Source organism: Sceloporus occidentalis, unplaced genomic scaffold (assembly GCF_023333645.1).
Source record: "Sceloporus occidentalis isolate IW3139 unplaced genomic scaffold, rSceOcc1.0.p SCAF_1, whole genome shotgun sequence".
Lineage (NCBI taxonomy): Eukaryota > Metazoa > Chordata > Lepidosauria > Squamata > Phrynosomatidae > Sceloporus > Sceloporus occidentalis.
In genome coordinates, this window is record NW_028316981.1 from 79,878,807 (window position 1) to 79,896,512 (window position 17,706).

Genomic DNA, 17,706 nt, shown 5'->3' on the forward strand with positions numbered 1-17,706 from the left:
AACCTCCCAAGAAAACCTCTTGAAGGCGCACACTTGCACACACCCAAGTCACCAAAGGCAAACTCTCTGAACAAACCAAGAAAACCCATTAGGCAAGTAAGTCACACACTCTCAGCCTCAAGGAAAGACTGGCAAAGGCAAACTTTCTGAACAAACCAGGAGGTTTTGAAATTCCTCCTGGGCAGAAATGTAGGACATGTCCTGGATAAAGGATGACGTCTGGTCACCCTGGTAAAATGGAGGACATTTTTACATTGCTCCTGGGCAGGGCTGAAATGTATGCTGTATCCTGGATAAAGGAGGACGTGTGGTCATCCTACCAAAAATGAAAGGCATTTTTACATTCATCCTGGCCAAAAGGTTGAAACATAGGACACGTCCTAGAAAAGAAGGACATCTGCTCATCTTACAAAAAATGAGGACATTTTGAAATTCCTTCTGGGTAGAAGTCTAAAATGTAGGATGTGCCCTATAAAAGGAGGCCAAAAAAGAGTCAAGCCTTGATATCTGGACCCCAGAACATACTCACACTCCCAGAATCCCAAAGCCATGAGCCAGAAAAGAGCCAAGCCTTGATATCTGGACACCAGAACATACTCTAACTCCCAGAATTCCATAGCCATGAGCCAGAAAAGAGTTAAGCCTTGATATCTGGACCCCAGAACATACTCTAACTCCCAGAATCCCATAGCCATGAGCCAGAAAAGAGTCAAGCCTTGATATCTGGACCCCAGAACATACTCTAACTCCCAGAATCGAATAGCCTTGAACCAGAAACGAGTTAAAGCACTGCCAAACCTGGTTATTTCTTCAGTGTGGATGCAGCCTGATGCAGCCTCTCATCCCTCCCTCCCTCTCCTCCAGGGCTTTTTGGCTCCTCCCCTTCAGGCCCCGCAAAAAGTTTAGGGGTGGCACTTGCCCTTCTCCTGGCTTTGCCAGGGCTGGGAGGAGAGGAAAGGGCGCTTGTTGGAGCATGCACGTGTATGTGCGCAGCCCCAAACAAACGCTAGGGTGCCACTTACGCTTCTCCTGAAGCCTAGAGGAGCGCAATTGGCACCCTGGTGTTTGTTTGGGGCTGCGCGCGTGCATGCGCGCGCTCCAACAAGCGCCTTTTCCTCTCCTCCTGGGGACGCACAGCCCAGCAAAGCCAGGAGGAGCGCTTTCAGCACCCTGGGGTTGGAGCTGTGTGCGGCGCGCACGTGCGCTCCAAGAGGAGCGCAAATGCCGCCCTTGACCTTTTTGCACCCCTAGGCGACTGCCTATGTCACCTGTATGCTAGAGCCGGCCCTTTTAGAACACCAAATACACAGATAGTGGCAGGGACGTAGCTAGGATTTTAGGAAGGGGGGGTCCAGACTAAGTGCCACCATTATAATGGGGCTTGGGTGTGGTGGCGCAGCAGCACACACCATTCATTTTTCTAATGGAAGGGGGGGTCCAGACCCCACGAACCCCCCCCCCCCTTTGGCTAAGTCCCTGACAGTGGGGTGTGCCCATCACATCACGTCTGCTGGGCAAGACAGAGAGAGTCTATCTGGCCCAGTATCTCTACTCTACATTCTCTGGGATGAAGAGAATACAGTACTATGCATTTCTGGGTATCATCTGAACTTCTCTACAGTGAGGGCTCTTTCCAAGTAGCTTGATCACTCTGGCTATGCATCTTGGTCTACAACTCCAAATTCAAGCCCCTCCCCCTGTCATGTTTGAACGTATGTTCTTGCAGCCAGGCAACCTACACGATTGCTGAAAACAGAATGGGACAGACCTGTGTCTGATTTTGATCATGAAGAACACGAGCACAATGAAAAGTAATATAAAAAACCCCACAGTTTTTAACATAAGCAATTCTCCCCTACGAAAACTCAGGTGGAACAGTTCCAGAATTGTAACCCCTCACATACAGGTCTTTGTTCTAATGACAGACTTGGGGGTATACTTATCAAATTTGCAGATGACACCAAATTAGGAGGCGTAGCTAATACCCCAGAGGACAGGATCAAGATTCAAAATGACCTGAATAGATTAGAAAGCTGGGCCAAAGCTAACAAAATGAATTTCAACACTGAGAAATGCAAGTTACTGCACTTAAGGCAGAAAAATGAAATGAACAGATTACAGGATGGGTGACACTTGGCTGAACGAGACTACGTGTGAAAGGGATCTGGGAGTCCAAGCAGACCACAAATTGAACATGAGTCAACAGTGCAATGCGGCAGCTAACAAGGCCAATGCAATTTTAGGTTGCATCAATAGAGGTATAGTGTCTAAATCAAGAGAAGTATTAATCCCACTCTATTCTGCTCTGGTCAAGCAACACCTGGAATATTGTGTCCAGTTCTGGGCACCACAGTTTAAAAAGGATGTTGAAAAACTGGAGCGTGTCCAAAGGAGGGTGACTAAAATGGTGAAGGGTCTGGAAACCATGCCCTATGAGGAACGGGAGCTGGGGGTGTTTAGCCTGGAGAAGAGAAGGTTAAGAGGTGATATGATAGCCCTGTTTAAAAACTTGAAGAGATGTCATATTGAGGAGGGAGCTAACTTGTTTTCTGATGCTCCAGAAACTAGGACCCAGAGCAATGGATGCGAGATCCAGGAAAAGAAATTCCACCTCAACATTAGGAGGAACTTCCTGACAATAAGGGCTGTTCGGCAGTGGTACACACTCCCTTGGACTGTGGTGGAGTCTCCTTCTTTGGAGCTCTTTAAGCAGAGGCTGGATGGCCATCTGTCAGGGATACTTTGGTTGAGAGTTCCTGCATGGCAGGGGGTTGACTGGATGGCCCTTGTGGTCTCTTCCAACTCTATGATTCTATGATTTTATGATTCTATGTGTGTGTGAAGGCGCTCCTTCAAATCACCAGTCACCTTGTGGCAACGTCATGAATTTCATAGGGTTTTCTTAGGCATAGAATACTCAGAGGTAGTTTTGCCATTTCCTCCATCTGAAATATAGCCCACAGAACCTGGTATGCACTGGTGCTCTCCCAACCAAGTTCTTACCAGAGTTGACCTTGCTAGTGTCCAAGGGATCTAGTGTCTGTAGGGTATTTAGACAGATAGCTAGCCATAATTCTAAATTTCGTTTTCACTCATCTCATTTTGTGGGGAGGGGGGAACCCATGTCACATGAAGATTAAGTAAATGCAAGATTTGCTCCCACTGAGAAAAATAAGAAAGTTATCTTCATTACTAACAAAGCATAGGGGTGGCTTCAAGCTGCCCCTGACAAAGCCAGATTGGGGTTGTGGCAGCTGAACACCGCAGCTCCAATCTGTGTGGCACTGGCTCTATTTCTGGCCGTGGAAAAGCCACCTTCAGGGGTTCTTCTGTGGCCCCACGGCAGCTTCCCGGCCTGTTGGGGGCTTGTGGTGTGTAACCGCCACTCCCCCAGGACACCCAGTAGCCGGCCCCCACATGAGCAGCTGGAAGCCAGCTTCCAGTCAACTTCAGAGCATGTGGTATCAAAACGCCATGCTCTGAAGCTGCCTGGATAGCGGCACAAACAAGCAGTCTGTTTTGGCCCCAAAAGCCTCATTCTCTGAAGACATGCAGAGATATTGTACTACATAGTTTCACAGCATGCTATTTCAGTGGATGATAGATGTTATTGGTGACACAGAGTCTAGAATGATGTACTTGGCTGTTCAAGGTAATCATTAGCTTAGAACCCGGCAAAAAACTCAAGAATCTGTTATGTTAATTCTTCTATCCACAAATATCTTGTAGCCTACTAACATCATGTGCAGCCCAATGAAATATATGCTTACTTTACAGAAAAGCTCACTGAGTTCAGTGCAGCTTACTTCTAGTCCCTGATCATGAAGCACTAATTATTTTTTAGAATTTCATACACATATGGGTAAAGTTATCCTAAAGCTGCAATTAACATCAAATCTGTCTACCCAATGACAAGGTTTATAACACCTTTTACAAAAAGATCCCCCAGTACCAACAGATTCTAACAGATCAGCCTGATATAACAACATCATGGTGTCAAGAACAAGAATCTTGTCTACTCTGAAGCAGGTCTAAATTTTACAAAGATGCAATAACTACTCAGCCAGGTTAAAAGTGTCTAGAAATACTTCTCACAGAATAAGATCTATCCCAGAGTAGTGATTTCTATCAAAGTATCACCAACCCATAGCTACAAGACAGGGCTACTGCCAGAAGACTGGATTGAGATTGCTAAATGATTTCTGCAGATAACATATGGGGGAAAGCTTAAATTCCTGCTTAGATATACCTTGAATCAATTCCAAGCTTCTCTTTACTACCTCTGAAGTTTAACAGCAAATAATATTTCAGAAAGAAACCCCATACAAAATGAGAAGTATTAGTGTTAACTTCAGCAGGAGAAAGTATTTAGAGGAATTCACACGAATATTAATGGAAATAATATTTCCATTCAAAAACCACATCATCATAGCCAAAACCCTCACTAGCTTTATAACTTCAGCTCCATGCCTCCTTAGTCCTGTACCCAACAGCAAACAGAATTATTAAACTTGCTTTATAAGGCAGACACCCATATTTTAGGACATTACCAATGAAAAAAATGGAGTCAAGGTAGGTGCACAATATATCCATTCTATTTCTGAACACATTTGGTTTATATACATATGGTATTTGACTTGAAGGCACACAACAACAATATATATACTCAGGCCCCGTCTGCATGGGTGAAAACCCCCATTCCCATCCTGACGCTGGTGCTGCCTGATGACACAACCTCTGGTGAAATGCTGCAGGTCTTCTCCATTGTTGGCAAAGTTATGGCCTGGTGTTTCCTCCAAACCCCTGGATTACCATGGGGCTTTGTGGCATATAAACATCTAGACACAAATTGGGCTGGCCTGCTGTTCATGGGCCAGGCACCGCACCACTGCTCTTCCCTATACTGAGCCTGTCCCCGGAGTCATGGCTACTGCTTCCCTATCTGCAGGAGCTCTGTGGCAGGCCACCCTGTGTGCCACCACTACTCCTGAGGGTGGACTCATCAATGTAAAAATGGAGAAGACTGGGTAGTCCGTCACCCCCCCCCCCCCCCAATCACATGGTCCCTCTACCCTCTCTTCTCATTGTCACAAAAGCAAGGTAACTTTCAGGAGAAGCCATGGCACACCAGGCAGCCTGCAAGTATGGAAGCAGCAGCCACAGCTCCAGGGATAGGTGACAGGACAGCCATGCCAATGGCTGTCCTGTCAGCCATTTTCCCTGGAAGATTAACCATCCATTATGAAACCAAGCCCTCCCTCCAGTCCATCTGCCTTGGTCCAGGCCTTGGAGGTAGAGAGGAACTGCTGGACCTCTTACCCTTTCCCTCCACCACTCCCTTCTCCTTCTGTGTCATGTCTTTTTAGATTGTAAGCCCGAGGGCAGGGATCCGGTTAGCTAAAAAGATTGCATGTACAGCGCTGTGTAAATTTACAGCGCTTCATAAATAAAGGTTAATAATAATAATAATGCAGTGTGGACCCAGTTGGCCTGTATGAACAACACTGCTGCCACCCCAGGTTTGGTCCAGTGTGCACGCCTGCCATTGCAGCCAATCCAAGGTGAGTTCCAGTGCACAGTGCTGTAGAACTGGTCTCACATATATGGCCAGTGCAGACAGGGCCATAGGCCTATATTTTTCTTCAAAGTTAATTACTGGGCTGCATTAACCAGAAATTGATAGAAATGCAAAAATTCCCCTCCTTTCAATCTATCACTCACTTTACATATACCTAGGGTTGCCATAATTGTCCACTTTTACCAGGGACAAAATGTGGAACAAATTCAAGACCAAACTGTAGGACAACTGCAGGACAAAACTCAGCCCAAAATGTAGGACATTGAAGAAAAATGGTGGACCTTAAATGTCCTACATTTTGAGCTGAGTTTTGTCCTGCAGTTGCCCTACAGTTTGGTCTTGAATTTGTCCTACATTTTGTCCCTGGTAAAAGTGGACAATTATGGCAGCCCTACCCACCTTTCCCCCAAGATTACAGCTTATCTTCCCATCTCTTGCAGATGGCATTTATTTTGATTTCCTTCACCTGTGGTATCCCCTTCTGCTCCTTAAAAGGAACTCCTATGGGTGCAGTGCTATTCTCCAAGAGATTCATATTGGCAGATTTTTTAAAAATGGAAGTGTTTTATGTAAGAAGTTAGAAGCTGGTGATAAATTCCACCATAAGCAGATATACATATAAAAACTTCTTAGAAAATTACTTAAGGAAAAATTTCATTGGTTGGTCTGTGATTGAAAAGCAGATTTGTTTTTTTTTAAAACTATTTTGATTTTGGTGTATTTACTGTGTGTACTCATGTATAAGTCCAGAGATTTTAGTTTAAAAATTGACCCAAAAAAACTGGGTTGACTTATCCACAGGTCAGTGTAACGACTGTACCTTAATTTTTATTAATATAAGAACCATATCTGAGTAGAATGGTAAAAAGCGAGAGCTTAGTCTATCCTGAGAGAATCTAAAAGAAGCACTGACTAGCTCTCTGCCACAGCACTGCTTCTTGTCTTTTTGAATGTCTGGGTGAGAAAACAGCAGTGTGCTTTGGCATTATTTTCCTTTAAATCCTTTGTTATAGGCCCCTAACTTTTACCTTCAACTTATACACGGGTTATATCAAAATCCAAAATTTTAGCCCCAAAACCTGCCCGTGATTTATACATGAAGTCAATTTACAGTTGACTATATACAGTACTCTAATGTAGGAGGAAACAACAAGTTTCTTTACATATAAAGCAGTTGTGTTAACATGCACATTTATGTAAATTTACCATTGAAAGGCCCGATACAAACAGGCCAAAATAAAGTTGCTTCGGGTCTCTTTGGAGGTATGCTGTTTAAATGATGCATGGGTCCTAAGAGTCTGGAAGTCGCGCCAAAGCCACGCTCCAATCCTTAGCACTGGAGCGCAGCTTTGGCGCAGCTTCTGAACTCTTAGGACCCATGCATCATTTAAACAGCATACCTCCAAAGAGACCCGAAGCAGCTTTATTCTGGCCTGTCTTGTATCAGGCCTATGGCAGCTAACCTAATTACATTTTAGTTTGCCTAGCAGACCTAAACAGAACAATGAAAGATGACTACAGAAAAAAAATTAGTAGAACATATAACCAAACAGGCAATTTAACTCTGATTTTATATATTGTGACTTTTAGGTCCTCATGTACGCTTGTAATTGTAAAACTCAGTACAGACTTGCAAATGTTTTAAACAATAAAACCTATTTTCCATATTAAGTGCATCTACCTAATAGTTTCTCAGCAATTGACAAAAAAGTAGCAGTTGTATAAAGTCAAATGGTGGTGTCTTTAAAGTACTGAACTTCTGTTTGTTTGGTGAATGGCTTTCTACTAGGACAGATAAACATATTGGCTTTATCTAAGCACAGTACATAGCAAGTCTTATCAGCAAAGCAGTAGAGCTTGGAAAAATTATTTTTTAATACTACACCTCCCACAGCCAAGATAATCATATCCATGCTGATTGGGGGATTCTGGAATGTACAGTTCCCAAAACTAATTTTTTTTGAAGTTCTGCAATAGAAATATAGACTTTGAAAAGATTCCATCATACTTTAAACAAATAGATCCCTGGGTGCCCTTGCCAAGATCATCCATTAATATGAAAGCACTAATATGGTGCCGGGATGTACTTGCCTGTTAAATAGCAGGCCAGGCAGTGTCCTATATTTTTTTCAGGCCCAGTGGTTACCTTCAACTCCTTACATCTCCCAGATAGAATCATAGAGTTGGAAGAGACCACAAGGGCCAGCCAGTCCAACCCCTTGCCATGCAGAAAGCATCTCCGACAGATGGCCATCCAGCCTCTGCTTAAAGACCTCCAAGGAAGGAGACTCCACTACATACTTGGACTCCCAAATCCCTTTTACACATAGTTTCATTCAGCCAGGTGTCCCCTATCCTATATCTGTTCATTTCATTTTTCCGTCCTAAGTGCAGTACCTTACATTTCTCCCTGTTGAAATTCATTTTTTTAGCCTTGGCCCAGCTTTCTATCAAGGTCATTTTGAATCTTGATCCTGTCCTCTGGGGTATTAGCTACTCCTCCTAATTTGGTGTCATCTGCAAATTTGATAAGTATGCCCCCAATTCTTTCATCCAGGTCATTGATAAAGATGTTGAATAGCACTGGGCCCAGGACAGAACCCTGTGGGACCCCACTGGTCACTTCTCTCCAGGATGAAAAGGAGAATGGCTGACTACATAGAGATGATTATTATAGCCTCTCACTGCTTGTCCTCACTGCCAGTGCCTTCCACTACTCAGATAGAAGTGGAATGGATTCTTGCAGCAATTGCAAATAAGGGTGCTAGTCCTTTCTTAGCACCAGTATGAGGAATATATATTGCATTTATTGTTTGATTCTCCAAAATTAAATGTAACAGTATGGAAACTTCATTCAGTGCACTGAGGGGTGTGCATTCCTTGGCATTAGTACCCCTGGCTTTCTTATGCTAAAGAGCAGAAAGGCACAGTCAGCCTGAAAAAGTGGCTATTTCCAAAGCATGGCTTTGTGGTGGTCTCTTGCCATGCTCTGTTCCTAGCACACAGTTGGCCCTTTGGGTGCTCACTCAGAGGCAGTTGCCAACATACTGACTTAATGTGACAGCTGTTGAAAAGAAACATACAAAAATAACTTCAGTTAATACACCTCTGGATCAGGGCCCTGAGTGGCAAAACTGTAACTGGTACTTCAGTCAGGAAGGAGGAGGCTTGTTAACAAGCTTTGTTCATTAATGTTGTCAAAATTTGTTTGACTACCCCAAAGTGGATCAGATGTGGTCCAAGAGGAAATGAGAGTGGGAGTTGAACAAACACTGCACAAGAGCAACACATAAATTGGTGTGAGCATAGGTAGTCCACTACAAATAATAACTAGCAATGATAAGACAGGATACCAACAGGAGACTTACATACTGTTTGCATTACCATGTCAACCTTTCTCCATAAAGGACACCTTAGAACCTACCAGCTGACAGTTGTGACTACAAGGAGTCACACCAAAAACTAGGGAAGACCTTAGTGCTGAAAAATCCAGTTGCAATATTAAGCAATGTGAAGTTATGAACAAGTCTTTCACTTTGCCTGCCCTGTCTTTAGCTGTATGGCAAGTCAAAATCCACCTCGTGAAACTGAGGGATTACTACCAGACGTCTTTTTCTTTTCTTCCAAAAAACGTATAATGGTAGCTCTGTGCTGTGTCTTTTGCTTGGAGGAATAACTTTCTTTTTAATTACTTTAATTAGACCATTGTAAGTTACCCTCCATACAGCTCACTAACAAGCATAGTGAAGGTCAGCTCTGCCATTACAATTCTTAATTGGTTAGAAATGAGCGGACAAGAAAAACTTGCCTCATTCTACTGAAGTAAGGTTGCTGGTTTAACTGCAGCTTTGTATGCCTTTGAAAGTGGCAAAGAAGGGACATGATCAGTAGTAGATGATGCTATTCTTGTTGCTGCAGTAGCAGAAGATACAACTGCAACTTCTCCTTGTTACATAGCTTTTAAAGTCACATAAGCTCTGTCCTGTATTGTGTGTGACAATGATCACCTTCCACTTTGCTGCTTGAGTTTCCAACTTTCTGCAGAAACCTGCAAAGTGCCAAGGGGTGAACGCATGCATATGTCCAGATTAGTTTTATATTACTAACGCATTTTTAGCTTTCCATTTGATACAGGGAAGAAGGAGGAGAGGAATGTCCTAAGATCTCACTAACTAGTGTGCATTATTACTGCACTGTCCCTTTCACAGAGCATTGATAGCTTCCATAAGAAGCAGGCTGTCTTGTATTTATCTATCGCTTCAAGATCTCTGCACTTTTTTTCTCTGATGAAGATTAGATTCCTTGATTAAATGAAGAATCACTTAGTGTACATGAAACTAGGCATAAAATACGTTCAAGGCCTGGAAGCACTGCACAACTCTATTCCTAGTGAGGCTTGCTAGTATAGTACATAGCTGGATCTATTACTAAACAATATTGAATTTTTTTGCTTGGAAAATGGGCTCTATGTGAAAGACAGGACAAAGAAAACAAATACATACATTTGTTTAAATGCACATGGCAATTCAGTCTTTGCTTTCTGGGACTTTTTCTTTCTTCAACTAAACCAGGTATGCCAGCGGAAAATTAACCTAGTCTTCTGCGATGTCTACCAAGGTTGCCATTACAAATCACTTTCTCATATGTATCCTTATGGCTGGATAGGTGGAATGACACATTAATTCGGTGACTCTCTTCTTCCCCCACCTGTGCTCTGTATCTCAAACAGGCAACTATATCTAGCTAAGGATTACTTCTCTGTTCTCCTAGTTCACATGCCACTTCCTTTTATAATTTTATTAACAACGCTTTGCAAATTATCTGTAACGATATCTGTAACAATAAGGCACTTCAGATGCTACTCCTATAGGCATCTTGCCATGTTTGTTTCCAAACATCTTGCCGCTCTGACCTATCTGGATTTGGAAGCTTTCTCTATGGGTTAACTTCCAATGCAGGTTTATACTGAGTTGCATTACACTCAGGTCATTAGTGTAACAATTATGTCAAGCTGCTACAGGTACAACAATTGCTCTGAAGCCAGCAACAAGCTAGCTTTCCCAAGAGAGAATTGTCTTCTATTTTTAAAATGCATTTATAATACTAGACTTAAAGAACTTGCAGTGTTTTGAAAACAATTATAGTGCACCATAATGGATATTAACAAAGCTGTTACTAGCCTGCTGTAACTGACTTCTATTTCTGTACTTATTCCCTGTAGATGTTCCAATATCCTTTTCATGAACCTGTTGCTCTCGCAAGCATTTCTGTCCATAGTGATAACAAGTATTAAGCCCTCGATAAATGCTCTTGGAGTGAAGCTAGGCCTTTGAAGGAGTAGCTCACTGAGCTACTTTGAGGTGCATCATGTGCAAGCATCTTCTCTGATCAGCCTCACTCACTTTGTATGGTCCTAACTCACTCCATTCTTACACAGCAGCATGACTAAACATGGGCTGCCATCTCCACAATGGAGATCATGACACTGAAACTGAAATAAAAATATCCAGGCATTTTTGCTCTAGGCTGGGGAGTTGACCAATTTCATGCATGCAGGAAAGGGGGTTCACTGTAGCCAAGCTGTGGGGCTTTATCACCTCTCACTCCAGCAACTTGACCAGGTGAGGTCTTCCTCCCTCTGCAGCACCACAAGCAAGTAGATGACAGCAAAGAGTGTTTGCATATCTGACAAGGTTGTCTCCTTATTTTAATGTGCCATATCTCCATTTCCCAAGGAGAAGAAAGCAGCATAGTGTGGCTTCCTAGCTGCATCCAACTGTGAGAGGCAGTGCCACAGCTGGTTTCACAAGCATGTAAGAAGAGACAAGAAGTCATGTTAGTTAGGAGTCCAACATGGTGAAAGCAGATGGGGCAGTGAAACAGGAGCAAGGATATCAGACATCCTTCCTATAGAAGAGACAGGCCAGTGATGATTTTCCACCCAGGCTCTCAGGGCTTTTGGGCTCTAACCCTAAATGACTTATCTGTTGTGAACCTTGATATTATAGTCTCTCAAAAAACTACTTTGCTGTAAGGTCTGCAGTACCAAAGCAAGGAATCTCAGATTGCAACCTATGCCCATATACCTAGAAGTAAGTGTCATTAAACTTTTACCTTCTGAGCAAAAAAGACATGTACATAGGATTGTGCTTTCAATCTCTAGTGCTCTGAGAGCAACATGGCACAAATTAAACAGCAAAGCAAATGTTTCTAACCCTCTTCTAAGCCAGCTACCAGCCTAGCAAGGAAAATGCTACTTCCTAATATCTGTATCATGAAGGTGGCTTGCTCTGTAGACAGCCTCGGTCAGGTTCTGAATTGCAAGGAAGCTTAGAGAGAACCTTCCTCTCTCATCTTTCATGACAAGGCACACTACATCATGGGTCTTGGGGAGGGGGATGTGATTTGGCTAAAATTGAGGGATTCACAGCTGGGTGTCTGCCAATTTCATTAAGGGATCCCCTTGGCTTTTCACTTATAATTTGAGCTACATATCAGGCCACATCTGCACAACTATTGATAGACAATCAGTGCTGCAGCTGTTGAAGACAAGGAAGCATGGGCAGCTAGGAAAGCTTCCCTGCCCTCCAAGTGCAGGGGTCTTGCTTCCAGGAAACTGTATGTGGCAGCAGTGTGAGATTCTTTATGTCGGCCAGACAGATGTCATTTCAGGTGAACTGTATCCTCTCCATGCATAAAAGTGCCTCTGTGCTTGTTTCCCTTGGAATATCCACCCATCTGCTCTTGTTAGCCATACTAAAAAAAAAAACACAAGTGTAAACAAGAGCAGTGGCCTGGTTCCTCCTAAGGCTGGAAATGGTTTGCCTACTGGCACATTATGTACACATGCCTCCACTTCCATTTCTAGAACTCTGGCTGAGCCTCTTCTAGGTCTGCTGTCTGCCAACAGAAGCCTAGGCTCCCAGAAGGCTAATTCCACAATCCTTAGTTAACAGAAAGCTGTCCTGGGGATTTACCACCCCGGCATCCATGGTGAGCAATACAGATGCTGGAGCTGCTTGCCCACCGCCAAGGAGGTAGCTGCTCCCTGTCTAGATGCAGGCTCAAGGCAGCCTGGTCTGGTTTTGGGAACATCCTCCTTTGTCCATGCCAGTTTCTAGTTCTTTCCTTGGTAAACGGCATTCTGCTTGCAGGACAAGCTCCTGTTCAACTGTCCCACAACAACTCGGCACAGCACCGCAAATTCACCCAGCTGTCAAGATAGTGAATTCAGTTCCCTTGGAGGATGCCACATCACTTGCCCAGTGACCTTCTGTAGAGCACTGCTCACTGCTGTCGGGCTCCTGAGTCCTCTAGCAGCACATCTCCCCCACCCACCCTCCCCAAGGCAAGAACCTTACAAGGAACCTCTCCCCTGAAAGCATGCCATCCTCTGCTGTCATGCCATGATCTCTTCATTGTTCAGTAGGAGCCTGAGCTGCACAAAGATCCTGCTGACTGCCTACAAGCTGCTGGGAAAGGAAGAAACAGGCCTAGGCACAATCTGAAGGGCAAGATGCAGCATGGTCCCAGGGCAGGGCCCAGCACTGCCTTTAGCCCCATGGATGGAGAGGAGCACTCCCAAGACAGAAAGAGAAAGCTAGGCCACAGGTATTGGACACTGGCTGAGATAGATACAGAAAGACAGGCATCATTGGATGGATGGATGGATGGATGGTGAAACAGACAGACAGATGATGGAAAAGGATGGATGGATAGATAGATAGATAGATAGATAGATGGAAAGGTATAGATAGATGGACAGATAGCTTGATAATAGAAAGGGACAGACGGATGGAGAGACAGACAGACAGATGATAGAAGATGGGAAGGTATGGATAGATAGATAGATAGATAGATAGATAGATAGATGATAGATAGATAGATGGAAAGGTATAGATAGATAGACAGACAGATGCAAAGGGATGAATGGATAGGCAGATGGCTATGGAAAGGTATGGGCAGATAGATGGACGAATGATGGAAAGGTATGGATAGACAGAGAGACAGAGGACAGGTCTGTAGAAGGCCTCCTTCCGCCTGACTCTACCAAGAGGTGGATGTACAGAAAGGCAGAGCCTTATCCACAATTGAAGCCTGGGAGAACCAGAGAGCAGCCCAGGAAGAGAAGCCACCTAATAATAACAATAACAATAACGATGATGATGATGATGGAAGAAGAAGGAGAAGAGAGGGCTGCCTGTGGCTCTTGTGCTGAGAGGGGCCTGGTGCCCTGCTGGGAGGGAGGGGGTCTCCCTGGGGACTGACCTGAGCGCCTCTGCCGCCGGGGTCCGCGCTGCTGGCCAGTGCCGCCGGGGCCGCCTCTGGAGCCTGGGCCAGGCCTGGGAGGGAGGGGGAGGGGGAGGGAGGGGGCGGCTCCGGGGGGGCTGCCGCTGCGGAGGAGGAGGAGGAGGAGGAGGCCCCCGCCCGCTCTCGCCGCGCCCCCGACGAGGCCCCCGCCGCCGCCGCCCCCGCCGCGCCCACCGCCTTGTTCCGCCTGCGAGTCATGCCCAAAGACGTTGCGCCCTCCGCAGCCTCCGCGCCAAACACAACGCCAACGCCAACGCCGCCGCTGCCTCTCTGCCTCCGCCGCCGCCGCTGCCTTCAGACAGGACAACAGCCAATATGGCGGCGCGGCCCGTCCGGCCCCTGCCCGCGGGGGGAAGACTCCGCCGCCGCCGCCGCCGCCGCCATCGCCGGAGCGGGCAGCCACTGGGCAGCGCGCCCCCAGCGGCCGGAGGGGGAACTGCAGGAGGAGGAGGAGAGAGGACACAGCGGACGCCTCTCCGCAGGGAAAGAATAACCCGCTCTGGCACCGCTTTGACTTGGCGGCTGGCTCTCGGCTGTGGAATTCTGGGAGTTGGGGTTTGTTGTGGAGCCCACAACAAACTCCCAGAATTCCACAGCAGTAGAGCCAGAAAAGACTTAAAAGCGGTGCCAAAGCGGGTTATTTCCCGGCCTGGATGCAGGCAGCCCAAGGAGCCCCCTCCCTCCCTGGCTGCCTCTTCTGCACTGCAGGATAATCCGCCTCGACATCGCTTTAACTGCCCAGGCTCCGTGCTGGGGACTTCTGGGGGATGTCATGTGGGGATCCTTCTATGTTTGTTTTGGTGGTGCCAGAGCTCTCTCACAGGGGAGGATTAATGTCTATGTATCCATACCTTTCCATCATCTATCTCTCTATCCTTACCTTTCTATCATCCATGTATCTATCCATCCATACCTTTCTTTCATCTCTCTATCTCTCTATCCATACCTCTCCATCTATCTATCTATCTATCTATCTATCTGCCTATCTATCTGCCTATCTATCTGCCTTATCTACCCAGACATTTCCATCTCCATGTCCACTTAGCAAATCCCCCAACCCAAGAGGGCTACTGTTATCAGCCAGCCCAAAGGCACAGCTTGTGACTAGTATATTGTGCCCTTCTTGGCCAAGAATGGTATTTTGTTGCCTGCTGTATTTTGTTATTTAAATGTTAACACTGTGTTACGTCTTTGTTGTTTTTGCAGAACGTACACACCATAGGCAGGTTTGTCTTGTTTTATTTTGTATTCTGTTTTTAACTGATTGTATGTACAGCACTGTGTCAATTTACAGCAATTTATAAATAAAGCTAATAATAATAATAATAATAATAACAACAACATCACTTTTTGGTGGGTTTTTGTCTGAATTCACTGAACTACAGTCTGTAGAGAGATCTTGTAACACCTTTGAGACTGATTGAAATAAAGGCCTCATTCCCACTTACAAATAAATCGCTTTGCTTAGAGAACCGAATCGATGGATCTGTTCAGCAGCGGAGCCTGTTTCACACTACATTTGCCCCAATCGCATTTTCTTGCTGCAGAATAAAATAAAATAACCCACTTGTGGTTCATATTGACGAATGAATCGATTCAAAATGGACCCGCTCCAGCCAGATAAAGGGCAAATTTAAATTGATTGCGTTCTGGTTCACACTTGCACAGAATCGATGTATCCAAAAAGATGCAGAAAAAATCACCATCAAAAAGATACAGATTAAATGGTGCATGGCCCCCTCTCCAAATCGCTTCAGTGATTCAGTTCAAGTGTGAACCAGGGTCATTTAAACCGCTTCAAACCGATTTGTGAACCAGTTTAAAACGTAGTGGGAATGAGGCCAAAGAAGTTGGCAGCATGAGTTGTCCTAGACTAAAGTCTACTTCCTCAGATGAAGTCTATGAAAGCTCCTGCTCCCAACCTCTCTCTTTCAGTCATTCTCAAAAGTGCTACAAGATTTCTCTATGTACTGATTCTACAGACTAACATGGCTGTGTCTTTGAATTTCACCAAACTACAGTTCCCAGAATTCCCTAACAGTTAAAGCAGTATGGATGCAGCCCAAGAATCTTTTCAAAGCCACTGAGGTCCAAAACACACTGCAGAAATAATCCAGTTTAAGACTGCTTTAACTGCCCTGGCTCAGTGCTAGGGAATCCTGGAGATTATAGTTTAAATTGTGGCACCAGAGCTCTCTGTTGCAGAAGGCTAGATGTCTCACAAAACTACAGTCCCCAGAATTCCCTAGCAGGGCTGTTAAAGCAATCTCAAACTGGATTATTTCTGCAGTGTGTTTTGGACCTGGGACATTTTTATTCTCCCAGTTTCCCAAGAGACAACCTGGTTCATATGAAAAAGAGTGGAGGGAAGGAGTAGGGACCTGTGACACTTTAGAGATCAAGACGGAGATTATCGCACACAGACAGGATAGGGACAGGATTGCTCCCCCATCCTTATCCCATCATTAATGTACCCGTGATTGCAATAGCGCAAAAGGCTTTCAAATCGTAGCACTGATCCTACATTAACCCATAATTAAAGTGGCATTGCAATAACGCAAACTTCCGTTAATGCAAAATGCTGGCCAATTTCACTTTAATGACGGGTTAATGACAGGAACTGAGAAACATCATTTGAAAGTCTTGTGTGTGATTGCAGTCAGTTGCGTTTTTCAGACAGGTTAATGGCGGGAACTGGGCAACATAATCTGAAAGTCCTTCCTGCAAGTGTGTGGGAAGGACAAGACAAGAATGGGACAAGGACAGGATAATCCCTGTGTGATAATCTCCTATGAAAAATGTTTGCATAGTGTTTGCAAAGCCACAATCCCCCCTCAGTTGTCCCCATCCAAGCATAAGTGCTCTCTTCCTTTCAAAAAGGTCTGGCTAAGTAAGCCTATCCAGAAATAAGAAAGGCAGTCAAGAAATAAGAAAGGCAACTCTGAAAGAACTAGACAAAACCCAGAACTATAAAGATATACAATTCAGCACAAAACTTAAAATCCTACAAGCCATTATATTCCCTATCACCATGTTTGGATGTGAGAGTTGGACAGTTAAGAAAGAAGATAGGAAGAAGATAAATTCATTTGAAATGTAGTGCTGGAGAAGAGTGCTGAGGATATTGTAGCCACCCAAAAAGGCGAACAAAGGGGTCTAAGAGCAGATCAGGCAAGAAATTCCCTTGGAAGCCAAGATGACAAAACTGAGGCCATCATACTTTGGACACATCATGAGAAGGCACAACTCACTTGAAGAGACAATAATGCTACGAAAGGTCTAACGCAGTAGAAAGAGAGGGAGCACATGCCAGATGGATAGACTCAATTAGGGAGGTCATGGGCAGGGATTTGCAGGACCTAGACAGAACAGTGAAAGACATGGGTCTTGGAAATGTCTCATCCACAGGGTCGCCATGAGTCAGAGCCAACTCAAGGGAAGTTAACAACGACCTTAACCCTCAGCGCTTTTGCCCAGCATCTCCAAAAAGCTGACCAAGTATGGTTTTTTTTCCTATGACAAAACTATGGGTAGGGATGTGGTGGCTTAGCAGTTAAGACCCCAATCCTGATGACTGGAAGATCAGAAGATTGGCAGTTTGAGGCTCAAGTGCTGCATGATGGGGTGAGCTCTTCGGTTTAGAAACAGAGATGAGCATCACCCCCTACAGTCGGTTATGACTAGACATTCATGTAAAAGGACTACCTTTAGCTTTTTAAGCTATGGGTGCATCCACACTGTAGAAATAATGTAGTCTGACACCACTTTTAAGTGCTGTTGCTCCATCCTAAGAAATCCTGAGGTTTGTAGTTTTACAA

The 17,706-nt window shown here is 44.8% G+C and overlaps 1 protein-coding gene across 1 annotated transcript in view; it reads right to left on the bottom strand.

The window, feature by feature from the left end:
• The window catches only part of FAM193B (family with sequence similarity 193 member B), a 35,437-nt gene extending 21,351 nt beyond the window's left edge, over positions 1–14,086 (bottom strand). The window contains exon 1 of the mRNA XM_089516046.1: positions 13,847–14,086. Coding sequence (XP_089372172.1) covers positions 13,847–14,086 — 240 coding nt within the window. The remainder of the gene's footprint in view (positions 1–13,846) is intronic.
• Between the last annotated feature and the right edge of the window lie 3,620 nt (positions 14,087–17,706).